This window comes from Molothrus ater, chromosome 5, assembly GCF_012460135.2.
Source record: "Molothrus ater isolate BHLD 08-10-18 breed brown headed cowbird chromosome 5, BPBGC_Mater_1.1, whole genome shotgun sequence".
In the NCBI taxonomy this organism is placed as follows: domain Eukaryota; kingdom Metazoa; phylum Chordata; class Aves; order Passeriformes; family Icteridae; genus Molothrus; species Molothrus ater.
Genome location: NC_050482.2, coordinates 21533696 through 21556626, shown reverse-complemented (window position 1 = coordinate 21556626; position 22931 = coordinate 21533696). Strand labels below are relative to the sequence as shown.

General features: G+C 42.0%; 1 protein-coding gene across 1 annotated transcript; it reads right to left on the bottom strand.

Annotated features, from left to right (window-relative positions):
* Positions 1-217: 217 nt before the first annotated feature.
* GPR37 (G protein-coupled receptor 37) lies at positions 218-14917 on the bottom strand. The gene is made up of 2 exons (XM_036401399.2): positions 13531-14917; positions 218-3121 (listed from the first exon to the last, which is right to left on the bottom strand). The coding sequence occupies exons 1-2, from the start codon at positions 14221-14223 to the stop codon at positions 2303-2305; spliced, it is 1512 nt and encodes a 503-aa protein (XP_036257292.1). The 5' UTR covers positions 14224-14917; the 3' UTR covers positions 218-2302.
* Positions 14918-22931: the final 8014 nt, after the last annotated feature.

The window sequence follows — 22931 nt, the reverse complement described above, 5'->3', positions numbered from 1 at the left end:
AAGTGCTTCCTCCCATTCTGCTGTTCTTTTCCAGATCCTTGAGCCCCTGTTGTAACAGAAAAGGCAGCTGAGGGAAACAGGTCTCTCAGCAAGGAACAAAAAGGGAGTCTTATTCCCATTCTTTATAAATATTGCATTTAAAAAGAATAGTAAAAATCAAAATGCAGAGTGGAGAATATGTATTTGAGGAAACACAGGCACCAAAGTGAGCAAGAAGTTTGTTTCCATCTTTTCTCTTTATTCCCTTTCATACTTTATTAAATGTAATCAAGTAAAGGCAAGTCAACGAAAGGTTTTCTCAGGAAGGGACAGTTTCCATCTTCAGAAATGATTGAGCATGTTAAACAGGGCTTTAAAAACTTGGGTAACTTCTCAAGTTCTAAGCAGAAACAAATGCCTGTGGTTGAAGCAGACTGCCTTGCTAGGGCCCAGTTTCTGATTCAAAAGTCAGAAGAACTCATGTGCATATATGTTTAGATTCATATTCATTAATTTCAACTGTTTCTTTTTCAGTTGAAATTATTATAGGTTAAAATGGTAAAGAAAAATAAGAAATACTGCTTGCCCAAGAATATCACCAAGACTAGACACATTAAGTCTGGAATCTACAAACAAAAAACAGAGTCCTTTCCAGAAGTTACAGCAAGCTCTTTAACACATATAGAGGCAGGTGTCAAAAGGGAGGTAACACTGCATCAGTTATATTCAGTGTTAATTTCAAAGCATGAGTGTATGAAATTTTCCTTCTGCTCAATACAGCTGCATTATTTATTTAATTAGTATTAAAATACAAGCTATCTATAAAAAATTCAGTTCCTCAGCCAGTGTCTACACTTCAGCCTGCTGCCCAGTGTAAATATGAGCCAGCTTGCCTGCCAAGAACAGAATGTCTTCTTCAGCCAAGAGTGGGGATATAAGCTCTGCTGGTAAGGATAGGCACTTTGCAGTCTCCAGCCTGGCTTGCTTATAACAACTTTGGATTTTACTGTATCACTCTGTTGCTGGCAGTGTTGACATACCCTCCTCATTTTAACAACTCTGTGGACAGCAAGAAGCCATCAGCAAGCACAGTGGCTCTCAAACCAGCTTCAGGGCTGTGAGCTGCTAGTGAATAGCAGTCTCTGAGAGCAGCATGGTTCTGAACCAGCACACAGAGCCCCTGTGATTAATATTCATGCTACGCATCCCAGAACAAATAGGAGAAGCCAGTCTGATTCAAAGCTCTCTGAAATTGATGGAAACCTCTCCATTGACTGCCATGGGCTCTAGGTCAAGCCCCAAGTGTGTTTATACCTTTTAAAATAGAAGGAATTCACTCTCCACATGTTTCAGTCCCTCACATTTATTGTCAGCAAACCTCTGGCAAAAAAATGCCTTTCTCTGCAATGAGACTCTCACTGAAGCCAGTAGGAGCCATATATACAGAGATGGATGACATAAACTCAATCTAAAACAAATTGTATACTGGAAAGAATCTTGATTTTGAAATCACACGAGACAAAATTCAGTCATAAAGTGAGTGTTTCTTTGTAAGAAATACAAAATAACTCAAGATTTTGTATACCTTCAGGTTAAGAAGAAAATTTTCAATGAGGCACATTGAACCTTCATAATATAACATTAAAAAACCCACTCCTATAAATCTAATACCATTATAATCATCTTCCTTAAACACTCTAATTATATCCTTCAAGTGTAAGTACTCAAATGTTAATTAAATATGGCCACCTAAATTATGATACGCAAAGTTCTTTTTTTACTTATTAAAGGAATTTAATACTACTCATAGGTGTCTTTGTTAAATGTAGATTGAATCAAGTTAAAGAATAAAACCTCATTTATTTTTATGCTACTTTATAAATTCTCTGAAGCCCAAGTCCTCTCAAAATAGTGTACAGTAATTTGATTAAAACTACCTTCAAATACTTTCCACCACATCTTTTACGTGAAAACACCTTGCAAAGCCCACAATGTCTATATAAACATTTTACAGTGATTATCAAAAAAAATACTACAGAATTAAATAAAAGCAGATTGATATGGATCCTCCTCCTCAACCAATGAAATCCTAGCACCACACAAAATCTCATGATGTAGAACTGAGTGCTGGCTCTCCTTCTCTCTCTTTCCGTTTAATAACCAAAGAAATTATTTTCCAAAGCATGACTGTTAATACAGATTGGTTTCAAGAGTAGTTTTTAACAGGTGATTTTTTTTTTCCTGCATTTTGCTTCAAGAAGAAAATTATGAAGTAAAAAAAAGAAAAAGGAAAAAGATGCAGGAAATACAGCCCTAAGGTCAATTAACAGTGAGTCCCCACGGAAGCAAAAGTCGACATTTCACGACGAATGGTACTGAATGGGGAGAGCTCCAGTTCTGTGGTGTACTCATTGTCATTGTCATCACTCGTCACCGTGGAAGACTTCTGGATGCATTCATCACAGCAGCAACAGCAACACTCCATAAAGGCCCGGCTGAAAGGTTTACAGAGACAGAACAGGAGAACTGGGGTGACACAGGACTTAAAGAACAAAAGGAACTGACTAATGAGATGGAGGAGGTCCATAGTCTGTCGAGAGACCCCTGTGGACATGTAGGCAGTCACAATGTTGCAAATGTTTTCAGGAATGATGCAAAATCCATATAAAATGGTCAAAGCCACCACTGTGCAGTTCATCTGACTTTCCAGTTGAATCTGCCGCTTGTTCCCCCTCGTGCAGGCTTTTTCTGCCCTCCTGATTTTCCTCGCTGTCACCAGGGAGCAGGTAATGGTGAACAGGGTAGGCAAACAGAAATAGCAGCCAAAGTACCACCAGAGCCGCGCCCCGTCGTAGGTGAGAGCCAGCACGTAGATGGTGTCGGGCAGGGCCGTGGAGATCTTCACCACGCAGCGCTCGCCCGGGGGGCTGCCGCTGTACTCGGGCTCCTCGGTGGCCAGCTGGCGCAGCACCACCTCGGGCAGGGCCAGCAGCAGCGCGCCCACCCAGATGACAGCCAGCTTGGCCGTGGTGGAGGCGCAGTTCTCGATCATCTCGTAGTACATCTGCACGTTGGTGGCGGCTCGGAAGCGGTCGATGCAGAGAGCGCACAGTGTGAATGTGGTGACGCCCAGAGAGGCCACCTGGGAAGGAGGAGAGGCAGCATGGGTTAATACAGGTGCTGTTTGGGGGAGGGTAAAAAAAACGTGGGGGAGAAAAGGGAAAAGAAAATGAGAAAAAAAGGGGGGAGGAAGAGAAGCACAGAGCTTCTTCACCGAGAAGCAGTTGAGCACTGTGGTGCTGAGCACCATCAAAGGAAGCATCAGACAGCACTCTGCTTCCAGTGTTTGCTGAGCTACCATCCAGCATGCATTCCAAACACAATACATGCTTCTATTTTTTTGCCTACAAATTCTTATTCCAGCTTGGTGTCAACCTCTCCTGGAGGTCCAAGCAAGCATCAGTGCAACATTGATTGGGAAAAAAAAAAATTGGAATTGACTAAAATGTAAAACTATTTCCTCCCCACTTTTTTCTAAGGGGTGTTTTCCAGAAAGACTGGTTCCACCACAGGGGTTGGAATTTTAAGTCAAAATGGGAGAGATAGGAAAGTCTTCCTTCAGCAGAAGTTATGACCACATAACAAGTTCACTATGCAAGCAGGGGATCAAACATTAAACCTTCCATATCTACAAAACTTAGAAACCCTGGGGATGAGGCACCTACTGAATCGAGTAGGATCCAACGACTATTTTTGTGGACTTAGGTTTTTAAGCAAAATTTTGATGGGATGAAGGCGCATAGTCATCCCCCGCCACGACTTCAAAGAAACTGTATTTGAAATCCTCAGACTTCCAGAGCCTGTGCAAAACTAATCTTCACTACAGTGGGTAGGCTCTATATAACCAATAGTCAACATTTCATGTAGAAAAAATTCAAGGAAAACCCAGGCTTTATTTCATAGGAAACATTCTGTGGGAGAGTGTACTGTAGGCCAGGAGAAATTCAAGAAGTTTCATTCTTTAAATGATTTAAAGATGGATTGGAGAGAGCAGAGAGAGCTGTCAATTACATACTGTGAGGAACAAGTACAGAGCAATGTTTATGTTCTCTAGCTTTAATAATCATTATTCTATGCATGAACAGAAATCTTGTGCTGTCATGAAACATAATTTCCTAGCATTTTATCCTGTTTATAATTTAATTTCCTAAAATAAATTTGCAAGAAGACTATATACATTTTGGCCTAATTCTATTAGTAATAAATTCAACTTCAGTTCAAATTTAAAGCAGAACTCCCATTAACTTCAATTGGACAAAGACTAAGTGCCCTGTTAATTTTTAATTCACTTATTTTCTTGGGTTTGCATACATGTGTTATGCTGAAAATGTGTTGAGGTATTGTGAAGGAAAAAGAAAGTAAAATAATATTGTTAATAAATGTAAAGAATGTTTACTTTTATAATGAATGAACCATATCTCTGCAATAAAGTAATATTAGGCAGTTCACTATAATTTTGCTTATCAAAATTTGATGTGCAATGCTATATTTAAATTTCATATAGACTTTAAGAAACACTTTCTGATTTCCACCGCAATATTGAAATAATACTGTTTACACATCTCTGAAAAAAGTTCTTCAAAGATAGATAGCACAATTATGCACAATTATATAAATGTATCATTAATTTTGGCCTTCAATATTTAACAGCCATATCAGATTGCTAAAATTGACTATCACTGAAAATATAAGGCACTGCAAGATGTTGGCTTGGTTGGAGAATTCTTTGAAGCAGCCTCCTAAAAGATGGAATAAGTAAGATCCAATCTCTTACTAATTAACTTGCAGAAACATTTAACAATGACAAGGCACTACTGTAAACATTTTTAATAGGCAACCATTGATTTGGAAGTTTAATTGTCTGACAAGATTTAAAGAAAGTTTGGTAAATACAACAAAAAATAAAAAAACATTTAAAGGAAAATACTTACAGGGAAATATTAATGAACAATGACAAACTTCGCTAATGAAATACGATTTTCCTGTATCACAGCTCGGAGTCAGATTTTTTAATTCAAGATTAGTAGCTTTGTTTCCAAAATATTTAAATGTGCGTGCAGTCTTCAAATCTCTCAGTGACAGCAAAAGCTTTAGCCTTAACATGCAACATGAATAACAAAAGGGTCAGGACTCAGCTTGCTACAATTACAAGAGACAGGGAAATAACTGAGATCTGGAAATCACTGGGGATTGAAATAAAAATCATCAAAACAGAAGAAAACCTGAGTGTCTGTACATTAAGATGTTTCCTTTCAGCTCTGGCGTGAGCCTCCCGCCACCCCAAGGCAGACACTTCAACATTTCACTGCAAACAGACTGTTCCACAGCGGCCCAGACATGAAACTCTGCAGCTGTTGGGGCTGGGCTAATGAAAGAAGACACGTCTGCCATGAAGAAACATAACCTACGGGGCTCCTGTCACATTAACTGACCAACAACTTGGAGGCTTCAAACAGGGAAATAGAGCAAGAGGAAACAACTAGGAATACTGGAAAGCGGCTTTGAAAACCCTCCCATGGATTTACTGATGAAACAAGCTAAAGAAGGCCAGTGTTTCCCTGGAACAAGCAACAGTCTCCTATTTTCTGTAGATTAGCAGAGTCAGTGATGCCATGGAAAAGCTTGCAAAAACCAAACTAAAACACTCAAGCAGATGATCATGGATTCACTCCAGCTGACTTGCTTAAATGCAGCAGAGCAATTAAAAGGTTCAATTACTTCACAGAGCAGACTATGAGTAATACCCAGCAAAATCAATGGGTGCTGCTCAAAACCTATGGGAGAGAACTGGGACATGCATTCTGCATGTTCACACAATTTCAGTCTAGGTGTGTTTCTTCATACCAGTCATACTAACAATTAGAGTTAAGCTGAAAGTGTGAAAAAATTCAGAGAAGTTTTCTTTTCAGGTATTATATTGCCTTGAAATAACTACAGAATTAAGATCATTAATTTGACAGGGAAAAGGTGAAGCACAAATTAACAAATTATAAAGTGGTGCAAGGCTGCACGGAGTTTAATGGTGCTCTTCTTGTAACAGGTGAGTGTCTGATACGCTGTTCCAATCTTAATTCCAACAACCTGACAGAAAATGAGGCAAGGTAAGGACAACTCAGGCTCAGTAGTTTTTGATCATCACTTACTTGTCCAGTTTATTTCCTATTGTCCACTAAAGATTCTCCTGCAGCCTCTAAGCATTCAGGATGACATAATTTTACAACTTTCTCTTACTACATGAAATCAGCCAAGTCCCCAAATTTCCAACTGAATGACCATCAATCTGCTCTGAGGAAGTGGTGAAGGAACCCCTACTTTGAGGAGATACCCACACCATTTGGGCAGAGAACTGCTGTTGAAAGGTTTGCTAGCTACAGCACACACAGAATGAAGTTACAAAAGAAGCTCTTTAAACACTGTGGCTCTTTAAAAAGCCTTGACAGAGTCAGTGGGCACTGTGATGCCCCTTCAAAACACTGCATAAACCCTTGGTCATCAGCTCACCAGCTGTTAGTCAACAGTGTCAAAACTGATTTGGGGAACTGAGGCCACAGAGAACAATAGCAAACTCATGAAATGCTCAGTGTAATTGCTGTTCTCCTGTCCACTCTTCCAACATACTGGTTCCCCTTTCACAAACTTTAACAATTACCAAAATATTCCCAGGCCTTTCCTGGCCTGCCCTACTTCTTCTCCTGGCTGTGGTCCCACAGCTCTTGGCCCTGGCTTCCAGGAGCAGCGACTCTGGCTAACCAGCAGAGTAGTGTAGATGTATTACAGTGAGTTATGGCTGTGGGAATAAGACTCAATTTTGTCCCACTAATTTCTTGTCAAAAGTAATGAAAACCAGAAACAAAATCAGGAAAGCTGACTTAGGTGAAAAGACCAACAAAGATCAAATTCTGTAAGTGAATATAAAAGAGAGGTTGGGTCATTCCACCCAGTAAGACAAAGAGCAAGAAGTCATATTGCTGCTATCTACAGAAAAATGTATTATGAGATACAAAAGTCACTTAAGCCAAAAGACAGTGAACGTAACATAATGGAAATCAACCAGCTCTGAGCAGCTCCAGGCTGGAAATGGCAGTGACCATTCTGATGGAGAAGTGAGTGGAAACAATGTAGACTAAGTTTATATTGAACAAGTTAAAATAAAGGTGTTATAAGAAGTAGACGCTTCTACCAGCTGAAGCTGAAGTTTCTAAGACAGAATATATTTTATGTTGATAGCAAAGAATTTCTTAAAACAGCATGGCACTCCTCCTTTGTTAGAAGATGAGATGGGTATACACAACATTTTTACATTGTAATGGGAAAGCTGAACTACAGAAGAGGTTGGTGACTACTATCCAAGCCACCTCTGAGCTATCAGTGATACCTCATAGATTCTGTATATCCTTTCCTGTTATGTCATGTATAAATGACTTTTTATTCCTCAAGCCATTATAGATTATAATTTTCTGATGGCTATTCCACATCCACATTAATCTTCATAGCTTTTGAAGATGTTAATGCAACATACCAGGGGGACTTCTGTAGATTTATCAGTTTTCCCTAAGATAAATAAATAAATTTAGCACAGATTACAATACTTTTTTTTTGCTACTCTACACTTACAGTACAGACTCCAGTAATAAGAACAGACTAATGCAAAATAAAAGATCAACATATTGCAAACAATTATTTAATATTTACCTAGATTTCAGTTTTTTTAATAAAAAAGTCCCACTCTACTCCCAGAAAAAAAACCCAAACAAAACAAAAAAAACCACAATCATTATTAAAAAAGAACAAAAATATATCTGTATTTTTCACAAGAAGTGCTATTAAACATTAATGGCTTTATGCATTAAAATAGGGAAGAGTCTCACAGTGAAAACACTTCTGTGGTGTGGCAAGAATAATTCAGTAGCCAAGAAGATCTGGGGCCAGTGTACAGCTCTGACATCAGCAATTACCTTATGCATTCCAAATGAAAATCCACATCACCTATCTGAAAGATGAGATGACAATTCTGAAATCTATGATCAGGGAGATGATCCCACACACATGGAATAACAGGTGCAACACTGTTGTTTCCTTTGAAGTACTACCAACATTCACACCAAGGAGTCACAAAGCACACATGCTTTATGTGATATTTACTCTTAATATCTTACACTTCTGTATATCACAAGATATACTGCTTAGAATCAGAGTCCACTTCTATGCACCACTTTTGAGTTCTGCAGGAAGCAAAAGCCAACAGACTATCAGGGCACTGGAAATACTCACTAGTACACCACATGCTTATCCAGGGGCTTGGAAATAACACAAAACATGAAAGGATTTCATTTTTGTTCATTTTCCTGTTTGCAATCTACCACACTACCAAACAGGTAATTTTTTTTTTCTTTTTTCTGTGCCACTCGCCAATGAGGATCAAGTTCTCATCACACTACACAAGGGACTCCTGCACTAGTTCTTAATAGCAGCAATATGTAACTACAGAAAGAAATCTACCTCTTCCTCTTTCTGCAGGAATAATCCTGTCATATAGAGAAATTACATGCTAGTGTTCAGAGCAGAGTCAATAGGGCTGGCATCGCAGATGCTGCCTTTTTGTCTCCACACATATGTAACTTAAATATTACTGACCCAATTTTAAACCTACTCTGACACAAATTCATTTCCATGCTGAAATACCACAGGCAAAGTTTAGCCAAAAGCAAAAACTTAGAGGATCCTAAGGACAGGATTTGCAGAGGAAAGAATGACTGACAGAACAACCAACATGGCAGCTATCATCATCATGTCATTAATACCTAAAGGGCAGAGATACATTAACACTTCAGTTTTAAATAATTATTGTGTGATAAGCACTGAAGATATTCTGCTCAGTTAAAGATATATCAAGCCATTGCCCTAGAAAACTCTCATGATGAAGCCTTGAAACTGCAAACATCTCTGAGTGTCTTTGTCTGTGACCCAGAGGACTCACTGGGGGTTCAGGAGCATAGCTCTGACTGGAGTCAAAGAAGAGACATAAAGAAAATGCTGCACATCAAAAGTCACAGAAAAGACAGATAATACACAGCTTTTTTAAACTCCCATTAAAAATGCATTTGCTTGCTTCCCTAAAGTGAAACTTAAAATAGGGATCTCTTTTCACAGCTTTGGAACAGGCAGAGAACAGCAGCTTTCTCTGTGCTTCTTGCTTACCTTTGTCAAGTAAAGAGAAATGGGAAAAAGCCTCACCTCAAATTGCCCTGGAGGATCAGCTCCAGGAAAAGAGAGTAATTCGTATTTCAGTCCAAATCAATCTTTATGCTTTCCACTAAGAATACTAATTGTGATAGCTTTCCTGAGCTGGAACTTGCCCACAAGAAACAGGAGTGATGCGACAAATTCATTGCCAAAAGCACATGCAGAGTTTGGGCATCAGATTTCAAAAGCTTTTACTGTCAGCCTGCTCCAGAATCACACCAGTCTTGTATGCACGTTATGGTCCAGATGAGGACACCACAAATTTTGTCCTGTTCTTTGTGAGGTGTCTGGGAAAGGCAGAGGTCCTCATGTTCACTAGCACTGAATTCAGGGCTGTGTACCATACATTGGCCTCAGCAACTTCTTGCTCTGTGCTGGACTGCACAGGATGGTAAATCAGCCTCTGCAAACACTCATGCTAGACCATTCCTCAGTTCTAAACCCCTGCTTGGCTATAAGTAGCTTGATTCAATCTGTTGACATAGAATGCAACCCCCTCAAACAAAGCTTCTTGTGTAACCTCCAAGAGCAAAATGCACACAACTCAGCAAAGTTCCTTCTTAAGCCTGAAAGAAGGTTTCCAGTCCTACCTGACAGAATCCATTTGTCATCTCGTGCAAGTTGCTCTGGGCCTTAAACAACTTATTTAATCTCATCACTACTGGCCTTCAGCATTAAAATGAAATAAAGAAAAAAACTCAATTTCACATGACCTACAGTTGTAAAATATTTAAAAGCACAATAACAGTACAGATTTTGTCTACATTTGTATTTCTTTCTAGTAAGGCCTAGAATAAATCTGTAAGTAGGGAAACTGGAACTATATTCAAAAGTTCAAAAGACTGAGTGCTTTGAACAAAACCGAAAGGATTCCACATCAGCAGGAATTACCCAAATTCATTGTCTTTCTATTGTCATTTACCTCACATCTCCTGATTCTGAGTAATACTGACAAAAGCATGTGAAAGACAAAACAAACAGTGTGCAGGTAAACACTTCAGACATGCATGCCAAAATCTAGACTTCTGAGCCATGCAGAAAAATGGCAGAATATTAAAAGAGCAAAGGAGAAGCACATCTCCACACATCCTTACAGGCAGAGTAGCTGCATCAGTTGTTCAAATTCTCTTCTCAACTCCTTTTCAGTACACTCAAAACTAGTAGCTACAAGTGGCCATACTGTTATACAATATAGAGCTGAAATTACTACTTAATGTACTTGTCATAGAAGATCTTTATTAGCTATGGGAAAACTCCCCTTTAAATTAAATTTGTGAAGACATTCCACTGCTGGAAGCTCAGCCTTTACCTATACAAATGTGCAGGAAGATATCATAAAGCATTTTTCCCAGACTGTGTGTGCATATGTGTTATCACTAGCAGCAGATGCTTTGTTGGAATTCTACACAATATCCATAAAACAGCACAAATAAAAACCAATTGGTCACAAGAGGCTAAACTAAGAAAACTCAAGGTATTTCCCTGGGATCACTTGAAACCTTCAAACAGCACAAAGCATGCTTGAATTATGTTAAAATGCTGTGATCACTGCATCACTTGCTGTGGATAATCAGCCATCCCCTGTTCTCTAGTTCTGAGAGTAGAAGCTGGTATGACAGAAGACTCAGGCCAATAAGGGGTTTTGATGCTTGAGATATTTCTGGATCTACAAACCCAGGTGAGACACATAACTCTCTCTTTAAACAGCATATGCAAAAAAACCCCAAAAACAAAGAGATGAAAAGATGGAACCAAGAGACCCTTAAAAGAACTAAACACTGTGCAAACTTATAGAGAATACAGACAGGAGGTTAAAATGTGTCCATCTTCAGGAAGATGATTCCATATTTGTATTCCACAAAGTTCTGGAAACTTCTCCTGAAGATATCTGTCAAAGCTTTCCTCTCAGGAGATAAGAAGACTTCACCCTTTCCCTCTGTGTGAGAAGAAGAAGGGCCTGCCCAGGTGAGTTACAAAGGAAAAGAGAGTGTTGTTCAGCTGTCAGATGAATGTACTGCTGTAAACAATCCTTGACAGAGCAAGGAGCAGCAGCTGCACACGGGATGGATTTCATGACATGCTACACATCTGCATTGCTCCTGGTGGTGTCAGTGTCACTGTGTAATGCCTCTGAGGTTAGATCAACACTTGGAAAGTGGTGAACTTTTGCTCTAGCTGCCTTCTCTGCCTCAGCAGGGTCAAATCCTGATTTATAGGACAGTATAGCCCTTCATTCCATGCTCCAGGTGAACTGTGGATTCATGATCCACCAGTGTTCAGCATCTGCCACTCATTGCCACAGTTTACAGAGAGGGAAATCCAGCCTTTTACTTACTCCTCTCAAGGTGATGAGATAATTTACATACATGGGTATTATATTTAATGACACTGAACAAAAACTATACAATTCTGGGAGCAACACAGAACCCTAAGGCTAGATCTCTTTATATTTGTAACTAAGAACTAAAGTTCTTAAGAACCTAAGTTTAGAACTAAGTCATTATACTTCCTCAAGGACAAGGAAAATGCTTTACTTTTAGACACCAGTGATAATTAGGCCTAACACAGCCACCGGTTCACCTGACTGGACTCTTGAATGAGACCAGCTCTAGACATCCACAGAACTTTAAAGTGAAAAAACAAGGTAACATTAAATTATAATGGCATATAGCAGCAGCTGAATATTTTTCAGGATTACAGTTTTGAATTTCAGCAACTACATTTCAGCTAAGCTATTTTCAGTTTGAAAAACTCTTTAGTGCCCAAAGCTACAAAGCATAAGCAACTAATTTTGAGGAACAGTGTGGCCACACAAATCATCTAAAATACTGATCTATTTCAACTTTGTGTGTGGGCGCACCAAAAAAGGGTTAGGAAGCATGAAATGTCACATGAAAGTCCTTGAAACACAAACTACAGTATCTATTTTAAATGAAATGGTTACTTTTAAAACACTGCAACTTACTGGCTACTTACTTTTACAGGTTAACACAGCAGCCCCAGAATCCATTTCAGGAATTTTAAAGGATTCAAGCACTAAGTTTCTCCATAAATACATATTTACTGCATCATGTCTTCTTAAATGCAAATCACTTAAGTGTACTCTGAGTTTTTTAAATGCAGGTGGTATAGTACTGGCCTAGAATTCAACTAAGAGTAACACAGCTCCACCCTTTGTCCAATACCACCAGTAATAAACTAAACAGATGAAAGAAGCAGCAGCAATTTTATGGCTACACAGGTCACACATTTTTCTCAACACTTCAAAATATCGTAGTATCATTTGACAGTTAATTCTGTGTTACTGTGTACTAATGTGCTGCTGAAACTGACACTTTATATTAATAACAAGTTGGGTATTTGAAGGTTTTCTGGGAGGGGCATAGGGGGTTGCTTTTTTGTTTGTTTGGGGTTTTTTTCCTAATAGCTCATCTTAGGACAAGAGAACCACCAGTTGTTTCCTCAGCTCTCAGTTACAGAATAATGTTGGACATAAGGTTTCGGGAATACAGGAGAGCCAGCCAGAACTCCAGGCTACCGCCGTAGCAGCAAGCCTCAGTGTTCAGTTCCAGTAAATAAATAAAGCGGACAACCTGAGCACTGCCGGCAGGACTGTGGCCAGCTGTCAGAGCTTCTTTGACAGAGCCGCTGAACAGCTGCCAAGAAGCTGCAGTTTAAACGGAGCTGGTGTCTTTCAAAAACACAAGAACAAAAACAAAACCCAACAAACCTGCAGCTAAATAAACGTGAGATTTGAACGCTGAAATATAAGTTAAGAGTCCAGACATTCCATTGATGGGATGATCCCATTTTTACAATCACCTCCTTACAAGCGATCCCCTCAAGCCCTTCATCCGCTTTCCTGACCCATCTTCACTTTACTGAAATAAACAAAGTGAAAAGCTTGAAATCTAATTCTGAGAGGATCACTTGTTTTTCAGGGTCACAGGGAACAAGGAAAGTTTGGCAGAAGTCGCGCGAGTGGCAGGAAGCGCCGGACGCACTCAGCGGGAGCCGCAGAAATCCCGGTGCCTCTGGACCCGGTGTGGCCACTGCCGACTCCGCTCCCTGCGGGGCCGGGACGGGCTCCGCTCCGTCGCAAGAGCACTCAGGAAACCCGGACCAAAGCGCACCGGGACGCCCCGGGCCGGCAGCGATGACAGCGAGCAGCGCCGGCCCCGCACACGGCTCAGGCTTGCTGCGGGGAGAGGAGCTCGGGGTCCGCGTATCCCCACCCACGGACGTTACCTCAATGTACGGGACGATTTTGCAAGAGAAGTCTTCTAAAAGCCACTTCTTGGTGAGCTCCTGGAAGATAACCAGCGGCAGGCAGAAGAAGACGATGAGGAAATCCCAGAAGGCCAGGTTGGCCAGCAAGGAGTTGGAGATGCTCCGCATGTAGTAGTTGTGGCAGACGATGCACATCACTGCCATGTTGCCCATGATGCCGATGCCGAAGATCACCACGGAGAGGCACATGACGGCGTAGGCGCCGTACGACTCCTCGGTCAGCGGGTAGAAGGGGTTGCGGAGCCGGGCGCGGCGCCCCGTGGCGTTCCCGCGGCCCCCGGCGCTGCCCTCGCCGCCGGCCGAGCCGTTCAGGGGCAGCCAGCGGGGCCCGCCCGCCCCGCCCCTCCCCGCCGCCGCCCCGGCCCCGGGTTCGCTGCTCCGCGCCCGCCGTCGCCCGGTGCCCGGGGCCCCGCGTGGCGCGCAGCTGCCGCCCGGCCCCGCCGCTCCGCCGGGAGGGAGGGCTCCGCGCCCGGGCAGCGTCGCGGCCGCCCGCCGGCCGGGGGCGAGGGGCGGCGGGGCCGGCGGCGAGCGGGCGCGCTGCGGGGGCGCCGGCGGCCCAGAGGCTGCGACGGGGTCTGGGGCCAGGGCGCAGGCAGCCCACGCACCCAGCACCTGGCAGAGCAGGGCGAGCGGAGCGCCGAGGGGCCGCATGGCCGGGAGGCGGCGGGGCTCACCCGCTCTCCTTCAGACCCGGCGGCCGCCTCGCTCGGCGGGGCTGAGAGCGGGAGACATGCCCACCCGGCTCCCGGGAATAGCCGGGTCAGGAGCAGCCACGACGCCGCTGCCGCAGGAGCGCTGCTCCCGTTGCCGCCGGGGTCCGCCGCGGGCAGCGGCCGGCGCTGGGGGCGCGACGAGCGGAGCGGCGAGGAGCCTCTTGTCACCGACGCCCGGGGCAGACCCGGAAAGTTGTGTCGCCGTCTCCGACGCGCAGAGTTAATGTAGCAAGTGCAGCGCCGGGAGAACCCCCCCTCGGCGCTCCGCCCTTTCCCGGGACCGCTGCCTCCTCGCCAGCAGCCGCACCGGTCTCGTGCTGCCCATTTGCGTCCTCTGGTCGCCGCGGGCACCCAGCGGCTCTACGGGTCAGGAAAGGTCCCTTTAGGAAGACACCTCCCCTCGCCGGGCCGTCGCGAACACTAACATCATCTCCTCATCTCCAGCACCTCGGAGAACACAGGTTGTTGCGCGCAGCTTAAGGTGTTTCAGAGCTTTGCAAAACTCTTGCCGGGATCGATCATTGCACCCCCAAACGATCGCACGCGGGCAGGGGACGGCGAGCACGGCCAGGGCACCAAAGATGCTGCCGGCGCCAGGCGGGCAAGCCCCGGGACGGACCCCTCGGGGCTGCTCTCGCCTCCCGAGTCGTGCGGGCACCAGGTGAAGCGGGGCGGCAGCCACGGCTCCCGCGCAGGTAGGGGCTGGTGTACGGCGGGCTCTGCTCCTGCTGCCGGCTCCCCGCGGCTCTGGCCCCGCTCTGCCCGGTGCGGCTCGCTGGGCTCGGAGCGGCTCCGCCGCGGCTCTCGGGGCGCGCCGGAGAGGCGGGCGAGCCGCGGCGGCCGCAGTGCGCAAGCGCCGCCCGGCGGCGCCGCGGGGCCGAGGCACCGCCCGCCGGGGCAGCCGGGCTGAGGGCGGGTGTGGGGCCGGGCCGGGCCGGGCTGAGAGCTGGGCATGCCGCTCCCGCCGGCCCCCGAGCTCTCCTGGCCGGGATGTCTCCCCGCCGCCGGCCATCCGCAGCTCACCGGCGCGCCCCGGTCTCAGCGTGTGGCTGCCCTCCCCGGGCCGCGGGTGCCAGCGGGACCGAGCGGAGCGACAGGCGAGCCAAGCGCCCTGCTCTGGTACCGGGAGTCTCGCCCGGTGGGAGCGGGGGTGGCTGGGAGGCGGTGCGGGAAGCTGTCGGCACCGGGACGGCACAGGAGCAGTGAGGGCACCTCGCTGCATGGGCAGAGGCCACGGACGGGGAGAGCGCAAAACGGAGCAGCAGGCTGGGCGAAGGAGATGGTGTTCACACAGCATCCCGCACTGGAATAGCATCAGAAGCGTCTCCACAATTTTTTTTCCTGCTATGGACATTTGTGTATGATTTTCTTTCTTGCATTTGTACAGTCAGATAAACTTCATAGTTCTTTCTTCTTGTTTCTCTGATTTTTATTTCATTCAGGTGAATGAAATAAAAATCGACAGCTTGCTGAATTTGGATGCAGTAACTGTAAAATTATAAGTAACCTTAAGGATTCTCCATCGCCCTTGCAAGTTGCCATTTTGTAGAGCTTTTGTGTAAAGTATGCCCAACTAGTTTAAAAGTTTAACATTTTTCCCATAAAGCAGTTTGAGAAGGTGTTGTGCTATTTTTCCTATGAAAAATGTCTGTGACAGTCACCCAGAAAACACAAATAAGACAAACAGAGTTCTTCCTTTTCTCAAGCCATTCTCACACATGTAGGTGAGGTGTAAGTGTGGAAATCATAAGGTGTTTCTGAGCTTACGGGAGTGTGTAACCAGTTAGGCACTGCTGTGTTGCATATCCCTAAATACAAGTCAAGCCATTTTCTTCTTCCTTAGCAATTTAAATAAAATCTCCTGGAAAAAAATGACCAAAGTAATTTTAAGAATTCCTAATAAATAGTAAGTTTAATCTAATAAAGGTATCTATGAGTGTTAAAAACTAACTAGGAAGTGCTAAAACCTATCAGGAAAAGAAGAGAATGGCAAGTGTATTTAACCTTTTTTCCCCTACATTTTCTCTCATTTGTGGCTTCTGAGCTCAGCTGGTGTATAAAAGGAGTTAATGATGATAACGAGCTTACATTTACAGTGCCTTTCTTCCTGAAGAGTCCCAAAGGGCATTACAACCAGATATGATAAATTCCCTGCTTGTTCTTAAAGGGTGCTGGGGGATATTGCTGCTGGCTTTTATATGAAAGGAGCAGACAGGAGCTAGCAGACATACTGCCCTTCGATATACTTCTGCAAGAAATATGGATCATCAAGAAGAAGGTTAAGCAGTGTTTGGTTGACATCACTGATCCTGTAATGGTGAGATAAGAACTGAGTTGTGCATAGGTTTTCCAGTGTCAGCATTTCGCCTGCTTATAATTGAGAAAAATTATTTCTGAACACAAAGAAAATTCTTATAAACTATTATCTTTGTCACATTTCTTTTGCTTCATTAAGTATTTTCTTTGTTGCAAAGAACAGCACGTACAGAAAATTTGGATTTTGTTGATTGTATTTAACCAAGCTAAAGGTCTTTTTCTGGCTTTAGAAACAGCTGGTTTGCAATTATGGTAGTCTCCTGTTTACTTCTGCTGCTGTTAAATACTGAAAGTTGGTGTCTGAAAATTGCATTTTTCAAATATCTTTGGTCCCACTTTAAAAAAAAATTGCTGCAGTCCATACAGTTTCTGAGTTTTTGTTTTTATGGGTTTTTTAGGGAATGTGCTCATTGTGGGTTTTTTTGGGGCTGATGGTGCGTTTGTCCCATGTCTTTCAAATAATTCTGTTACTTCTTATGGTAAGATATTCCTGTAGAAGAAAAATCCTACTCCATTATTTTCTGATACAGCCTACAGTTCATTCAGGCTTTCACAACTCTGCTAAGGAATTTGTATATGTTTTGACAGTCTTTTACCAATTCATGCATCAGCCTAGAAACAATCTCAAAAACCACAAGCAGACTTTTATATTTATAACATGCTTAAAGAAAAAAAACAACTCAGAAACACCCAAAACATTTTTCTCTGTTAGATGGGAGAACTAAAATTCATAGATGTTTTTGCAGCCAAAATCTATAAAAGGAACACCAATAAGCATGTTCCTACATGAAAAAACATAAAATTGAAAGGTTTCCAAATACATTCATTCTGTGCTGTTGGTGTTCTATGATATTTCATTTATGATAAAAAAATCAATAGGCTTTCAATGCCTCCACTGCTGGGGTTTTTGACATCTCCAGTACTCATTACCTGAATAAGTAATACTGAACATACTATTGTGTTTCAGCAAGAAGCTGAAACAGCAAGAAGGTGCTGTTCTTTTTACTTCTCCTCAGGGTTCATAGAATCACAGAAATCACAGAATGGTTTGTGTGGGAAGGGGCCTTAACGATCATATGGTTCCAGCCCTCCTGCCATGTACCTTCCATAGACCAGGATGCTCAGAGCCCCATGCAACCTTGGCCTTGAACACTTGCTGTGACAGGGCATCCACAACTTCTCTAGGGAACTTGTTCCTCACCACATTCAGAGTAAAGAATTTCTTCCAAATATCTAATTTAAAACTACTTTATTTCATTTTGAACCCATTCCCCCTTATCTCTGTGAAATGTCTCTCTCCAGCTCTCTTTAGGTACTGGAAGGTACTTTAAGTTCTCCCCGGAGCGTTTTCTTCTCCAGCCTGTCTAGGTAGGAGAGGTCTTCTAGCCCTCTAATTATCTTCGTGTCCCTCTTCTGGACTAGCTCAACAGCTCCATGTTTTTGTTATGCTGGTGTCCCCAGAGCTGAACACAGCTCTCCAGCTGGGGTCTCACCACAGCAGAGAAGAGGGGCAGAATCCCCTCCCTCAACCTGCTGGCCACACTTTGGCTGCAGCCCAGAATCCTGTTAGCAATGTTCAACAGTTCATCACTGAAGGAGAAAGAGTAATTTCCCAAAACATCTTCTGTCTTTTTGGTTTTGAATTATGGTGTGCTTAGGTACTTTATGCTTGTTTTTATGCTTTATTATGCTTTATTCTTCTTTCTCATTTAGGCAGATTTAATAGAAAACCTTTTTGTCTATAAAAAAGGTAGATTTGTTTATGCTGTTTTCTTACATCTCACTGGATTTTGTTGTGTGTTCTGTCATAAAAATCTGAGTTTGGGGAGAGCATAATTACTGTGATGTGGTATAATTGGGCTTTTTATTTCAGACAGATAAACACACTCTAATCAACAGGAGGAATTTTGGTTTTGAATTCAGTTTCTTACATGGTTGGGCGAGGCTCTATAACAATAAACAAATGCTGAAAACTTTGAAATTTAAATTCAAAAAGCATCTGAAGTTTAATGATAATATTGTTTCTTGCAATTAGTATTTTGAGTGTGCATTTATTGATGTCCATTAGGAAACCTTCTGATGGCTCTTGAGTACAGATTGCTTTTCATGTTTTAAATTATAATACTTTTCCCTTTAACCTTTCTCATTTACTGAAGTTTGAATTCTGTTTTAAAGGATAAATGTCAATGCTTGTGTCACACTGTCCAAATAGATTTGTTTGATAAGTTATCCTTGTTTTAAAAGAGAAGTTTCATCAATTCTTCAATTAGTAATAAAGAAACCAAGTATATATGTTACATGAAAAACTGTGATGTGGTTGATACTTGCATTGCTGCTTTTCTATCCTTTTTTATCCAAAAGGCTTCCACCTTTTGATGATGATGATGTGTTGACTATTTATGAACAGTGATCATTGGATTGAGAAGTCATGAATTCTCTTTTTATGGTGAATGACTTGAGGCATAAGTTTTATTTATATGATGTAGAGCTGTGGGAAAGATTATCTATTATTAGTGGGTATCCTAGATAGAATATAGTTTAAGACAATGAAGGTAAAGGCAATATGTGATGTCCATCCACAAAAATTCATTTTATTTCAGTCTCTTCTGTTAGCATCATCCCTTTTACCCTTATAATCATCTTCACAAGTTTCTGTACAGAAAGTGCTCAAACAGTAAAGGTCTCAATACTAAAGGTGAGATGCAAAGACTTCTTTTTTTTCTCTGACTGGGTATGAAATTTAGATCAGTAGAAAAATAATAAAACCTTTCCTTCTTAGAATCTTTTCTGAGTTTTTCACTAATTGGTAAGAAGTGTAATTGGTAAGAAGTGTCAAAAGGCCGTAAGAGTCATATGGACACAGTTTAAACCCTTACAGACTTTAAAAGTGTTAGGTCATGTTCAGTCTGAGAGATTTTTCTTTAAGCATCCACCATGGGGAAATTCTCTTGATCATTGCATTTCAGAGAATTTTTAGATATTTGTTAATTTGGTTGTTTGTTTGTATGGGGTTTTGTTTGATTTTGCTAGCTGCTTTATACAAAATATTTTTTTCTATATTTACCAGTTTGACTATTTCAACTCATTTCAATTGGAGCCATAAACCCTAAAAAGCACAGACTGATATTCAAAGTTTCAAGTCAGCCTGCCACTGTGATATAGATACTCAGCATGAATACTGCTCCTGTGAGTCACTACTTGCCCTAGTTTGTTATCTCATGCAATCCTGAAGTTCAAGGGAAATTAAGATCTGAACTGTGGTGACTTCTTAGTTATGCTCCATGAACTGTGGAAGATTCTTTGGGGTCATAGCAGAGGTTTCACAGCTGTTGTGGAGAAACTGGTGGAAGAATGGGAGCTCCACCATTTCCAGTTGCAACTGTACTGAGAAATTGCAAAGAATTTCAAAAGGTTTTGGCAGCACTGCTGTCCTTGGGATAGCCAAGATTCCCCAGCACAGCAGCACCTCCTCTCATCCAGCCTGCAGTCCAGCCAAGGGTGGATGATCACAGGTATCTCGGAGTGGCAGAGGTGGTTGAGTGGCATCTCAGTAGCTGTTTTAGGCAACCTTGTGGGGCTTTAAATATAAATTAAGAAAATGAGAGGAAGGGAGCTGAGAAAGACTCTGAAAGACAAAGAGGGAGAGAGGTCAAGAAGGCTGGCAGAAAAAAAAAATCATGAGTGAGGAAGAAGGGATTCTCTTGAGAGAATATGAGGAAAAGAAGAAGAGCTTAAAGACTAGTATAGATAAGGGAGAGACTGTAGTATAGACACTGTCTCATCCCTTGAACAGGCAGACATCCTTAGATTATATAGACACTGTCTTATCCCTTGAACAGGCAGACATCCTTAGATTATTTGTTCCTAGCCCCTGTTGTTATCTCCTGGTGTTATGCTCCCTGTCTCTCCCTTACATGTGCATTTCAAGATTTTTCTGTACTTTGGTATGCTAAAATGTATTTAATAGTTAACAAAATCTTATGTTTTTTACAGGCAGACGATCTTCTCCTTTCCTATTCTACATTAAACTATTAAATAAGTGACTTGGGCATGCATTAACTTCTGTGTCCAATGGAGTGAACTCCAAACAGTCATATGTATCATAAATAACATATATTAATTACCCTTTCATTGCTAGGCTAAGTGTAGGCCATTGCTTTGCCTGTAGAAATTGATTGTTTTTTTCTGCTGTGGGGTCTCCCTTCTCAAATGCAGTAGCTTGGTACTTCACTTTTTTTTCTTTATAATTAGCCCTTAGTTTTTATTTTCTGCCACTTTAACGTTATTCTCAGTAGTTTCATCTGCCAAGGTAATTTACATATTGTTTACCTTTTCTTTGAGCTTATTAATGAAGCTATTAAAATAAGAAACAACTTCATACTTTGCAGTAGACCCTCTACCTACTTCCCCACAACTTAGTGCAATCTGCTGCCATTTCTCATCAGCCAGTGTTTGTGATCCTTCAACCTGTTTTCAATTTACATGACAGTGCTTATGTCCAAAGCAATTTGGATTCATTTTGGGAGATTTAGTAAGACACTGTATTAAATCCTTTATTAAAGTCATGCTGTGTATCTCTCATCCAGGATTTTTTCAGTTCTATCAAAAAAGCAATCATGTTTCCTTGGCACGACATGTTCCTTATGAACCCATGCTGCTTATTGCTCATTGTACCATTATCCTTTGAATGTTTAGAGGAGTGTTGTGGAGTCATAAGCTCTGTTTCTTTTTTCTGTTTATTTTATTTTTTCCCTCAACAAATGTTCTGTTCTTTCTCATTACAGAATATGCTTGAAATTAAACTCCTTGTTTAATAAACCACACTTCTTCCCTTTATTGATGTTTGAGGCTATATTTCCTACGCTATATGACTTTTCAGAAATAGTTTTTGAGAGCTTACACTTTTCAGTGTGCACTCAGGGATGTCTTAGTGTGGGCTAATTGACTGGATACAACTGTTTTTCTTTTGTGCTATCCATAGCAATTTTTTCTTCCTTGTCCTGATCTTGGCTAGGATAGAGTTAATTTTCTTGTCCTGATTTTCGCTAGGATAGAGTTAATTTTCTTCCTAGCAGCTGCTGGATTCCTGTGTTTTGGATTCAGTACAAAACGAATGTTTTAACACATTGATGTTTTAATTGTTGCATATTACTGCTTACCCTAAGTCAAGGACTTTTCAGCTGGCTGGTGCTCTGCTGGTGAGGAGCTGCACAGGAAGCTGGGAGGGAACACAGCCAGGACAGGTGACCTGAACTGGAGAAAAGGGTGTTCCATACCATAGGACATCATCCCTGTATAGAAACTGGGAGAAGTTGCCTGGGAGCTGCTTGAGGATGGGCAGGGCATTGGTCAGTGGATGGTCAGCAGTTGCCTTGTGCATCACTTGTTTCTCTTGGTTTATTCCTCTCTTGGTTTTATATCATTATTATTACTGTTGTTACTATTATAATATTTTACTTTAATTAATAAAATGTTTTTATCTCAACCCACCAGCTGTACCTTTTTGTGATTCTCTTTCCCATCCCATTGGATGGGGATGTGAGTGTGGGGCTGTGTGGTACTAAGTTGCCAGCTGTGGTTAAACTATGATACTTTGTTTTCAGTCAAACCTGTTTTCAATGGGAACAAATAATAAATACATGTATGTGGGGAATGTGAGTTTTACCCACTTCTCTCCCACCAAAGTAGTGCTACATTTGTACCCTGTTTGCATTTATTTTATATATTTTAACAATTCCCTTTGGGGTCATTAACTTGTTCTTGGCTTTATCCTGAGAGCCACTGAACACTTTGACAGAAGTCTATTGAAATTGTAAATCTCCTTTTCATTGCTCAAGTTGTCCTGCAGGAATTTGGATATTCCCTAGTGTTGAGAATATTCATACATTCAGGTTAAGCACAAGATTTTATGCTTTGCTGTTGCTCATACAAGTTCTCTTCTACAGTTCATCTTCTCCCTGAAGAATAGCCCACTGTATGTACTGTCTTCACAAGTAAACACAACACCCTAGGGAGAAGAGTTATTTAAAACCTTGATAAATGTCATACACATTCTTCCTTTCATTACTTATTTGTTCTCTGTTAAGGACAGATACAGAGTTTGTAAAAGTTGTAGACAAATAATTTTTATCTCACCTTCACTTATCAAATGTCATATTTTGGCATAGGGTTCTCTTTTCTGTTTTGGTATGCTTTGGGGTTTTTGTTTTTTTTTCCTATTTTTTTTGTTTTTCCTCTCTCCCACTTTGGTATCACATGATGAATTGATAGCTTCTGAAGAATGACAGGGAATAAGGAGATCAGCTAACTGCATCTCAGCAGCTGGTGGGT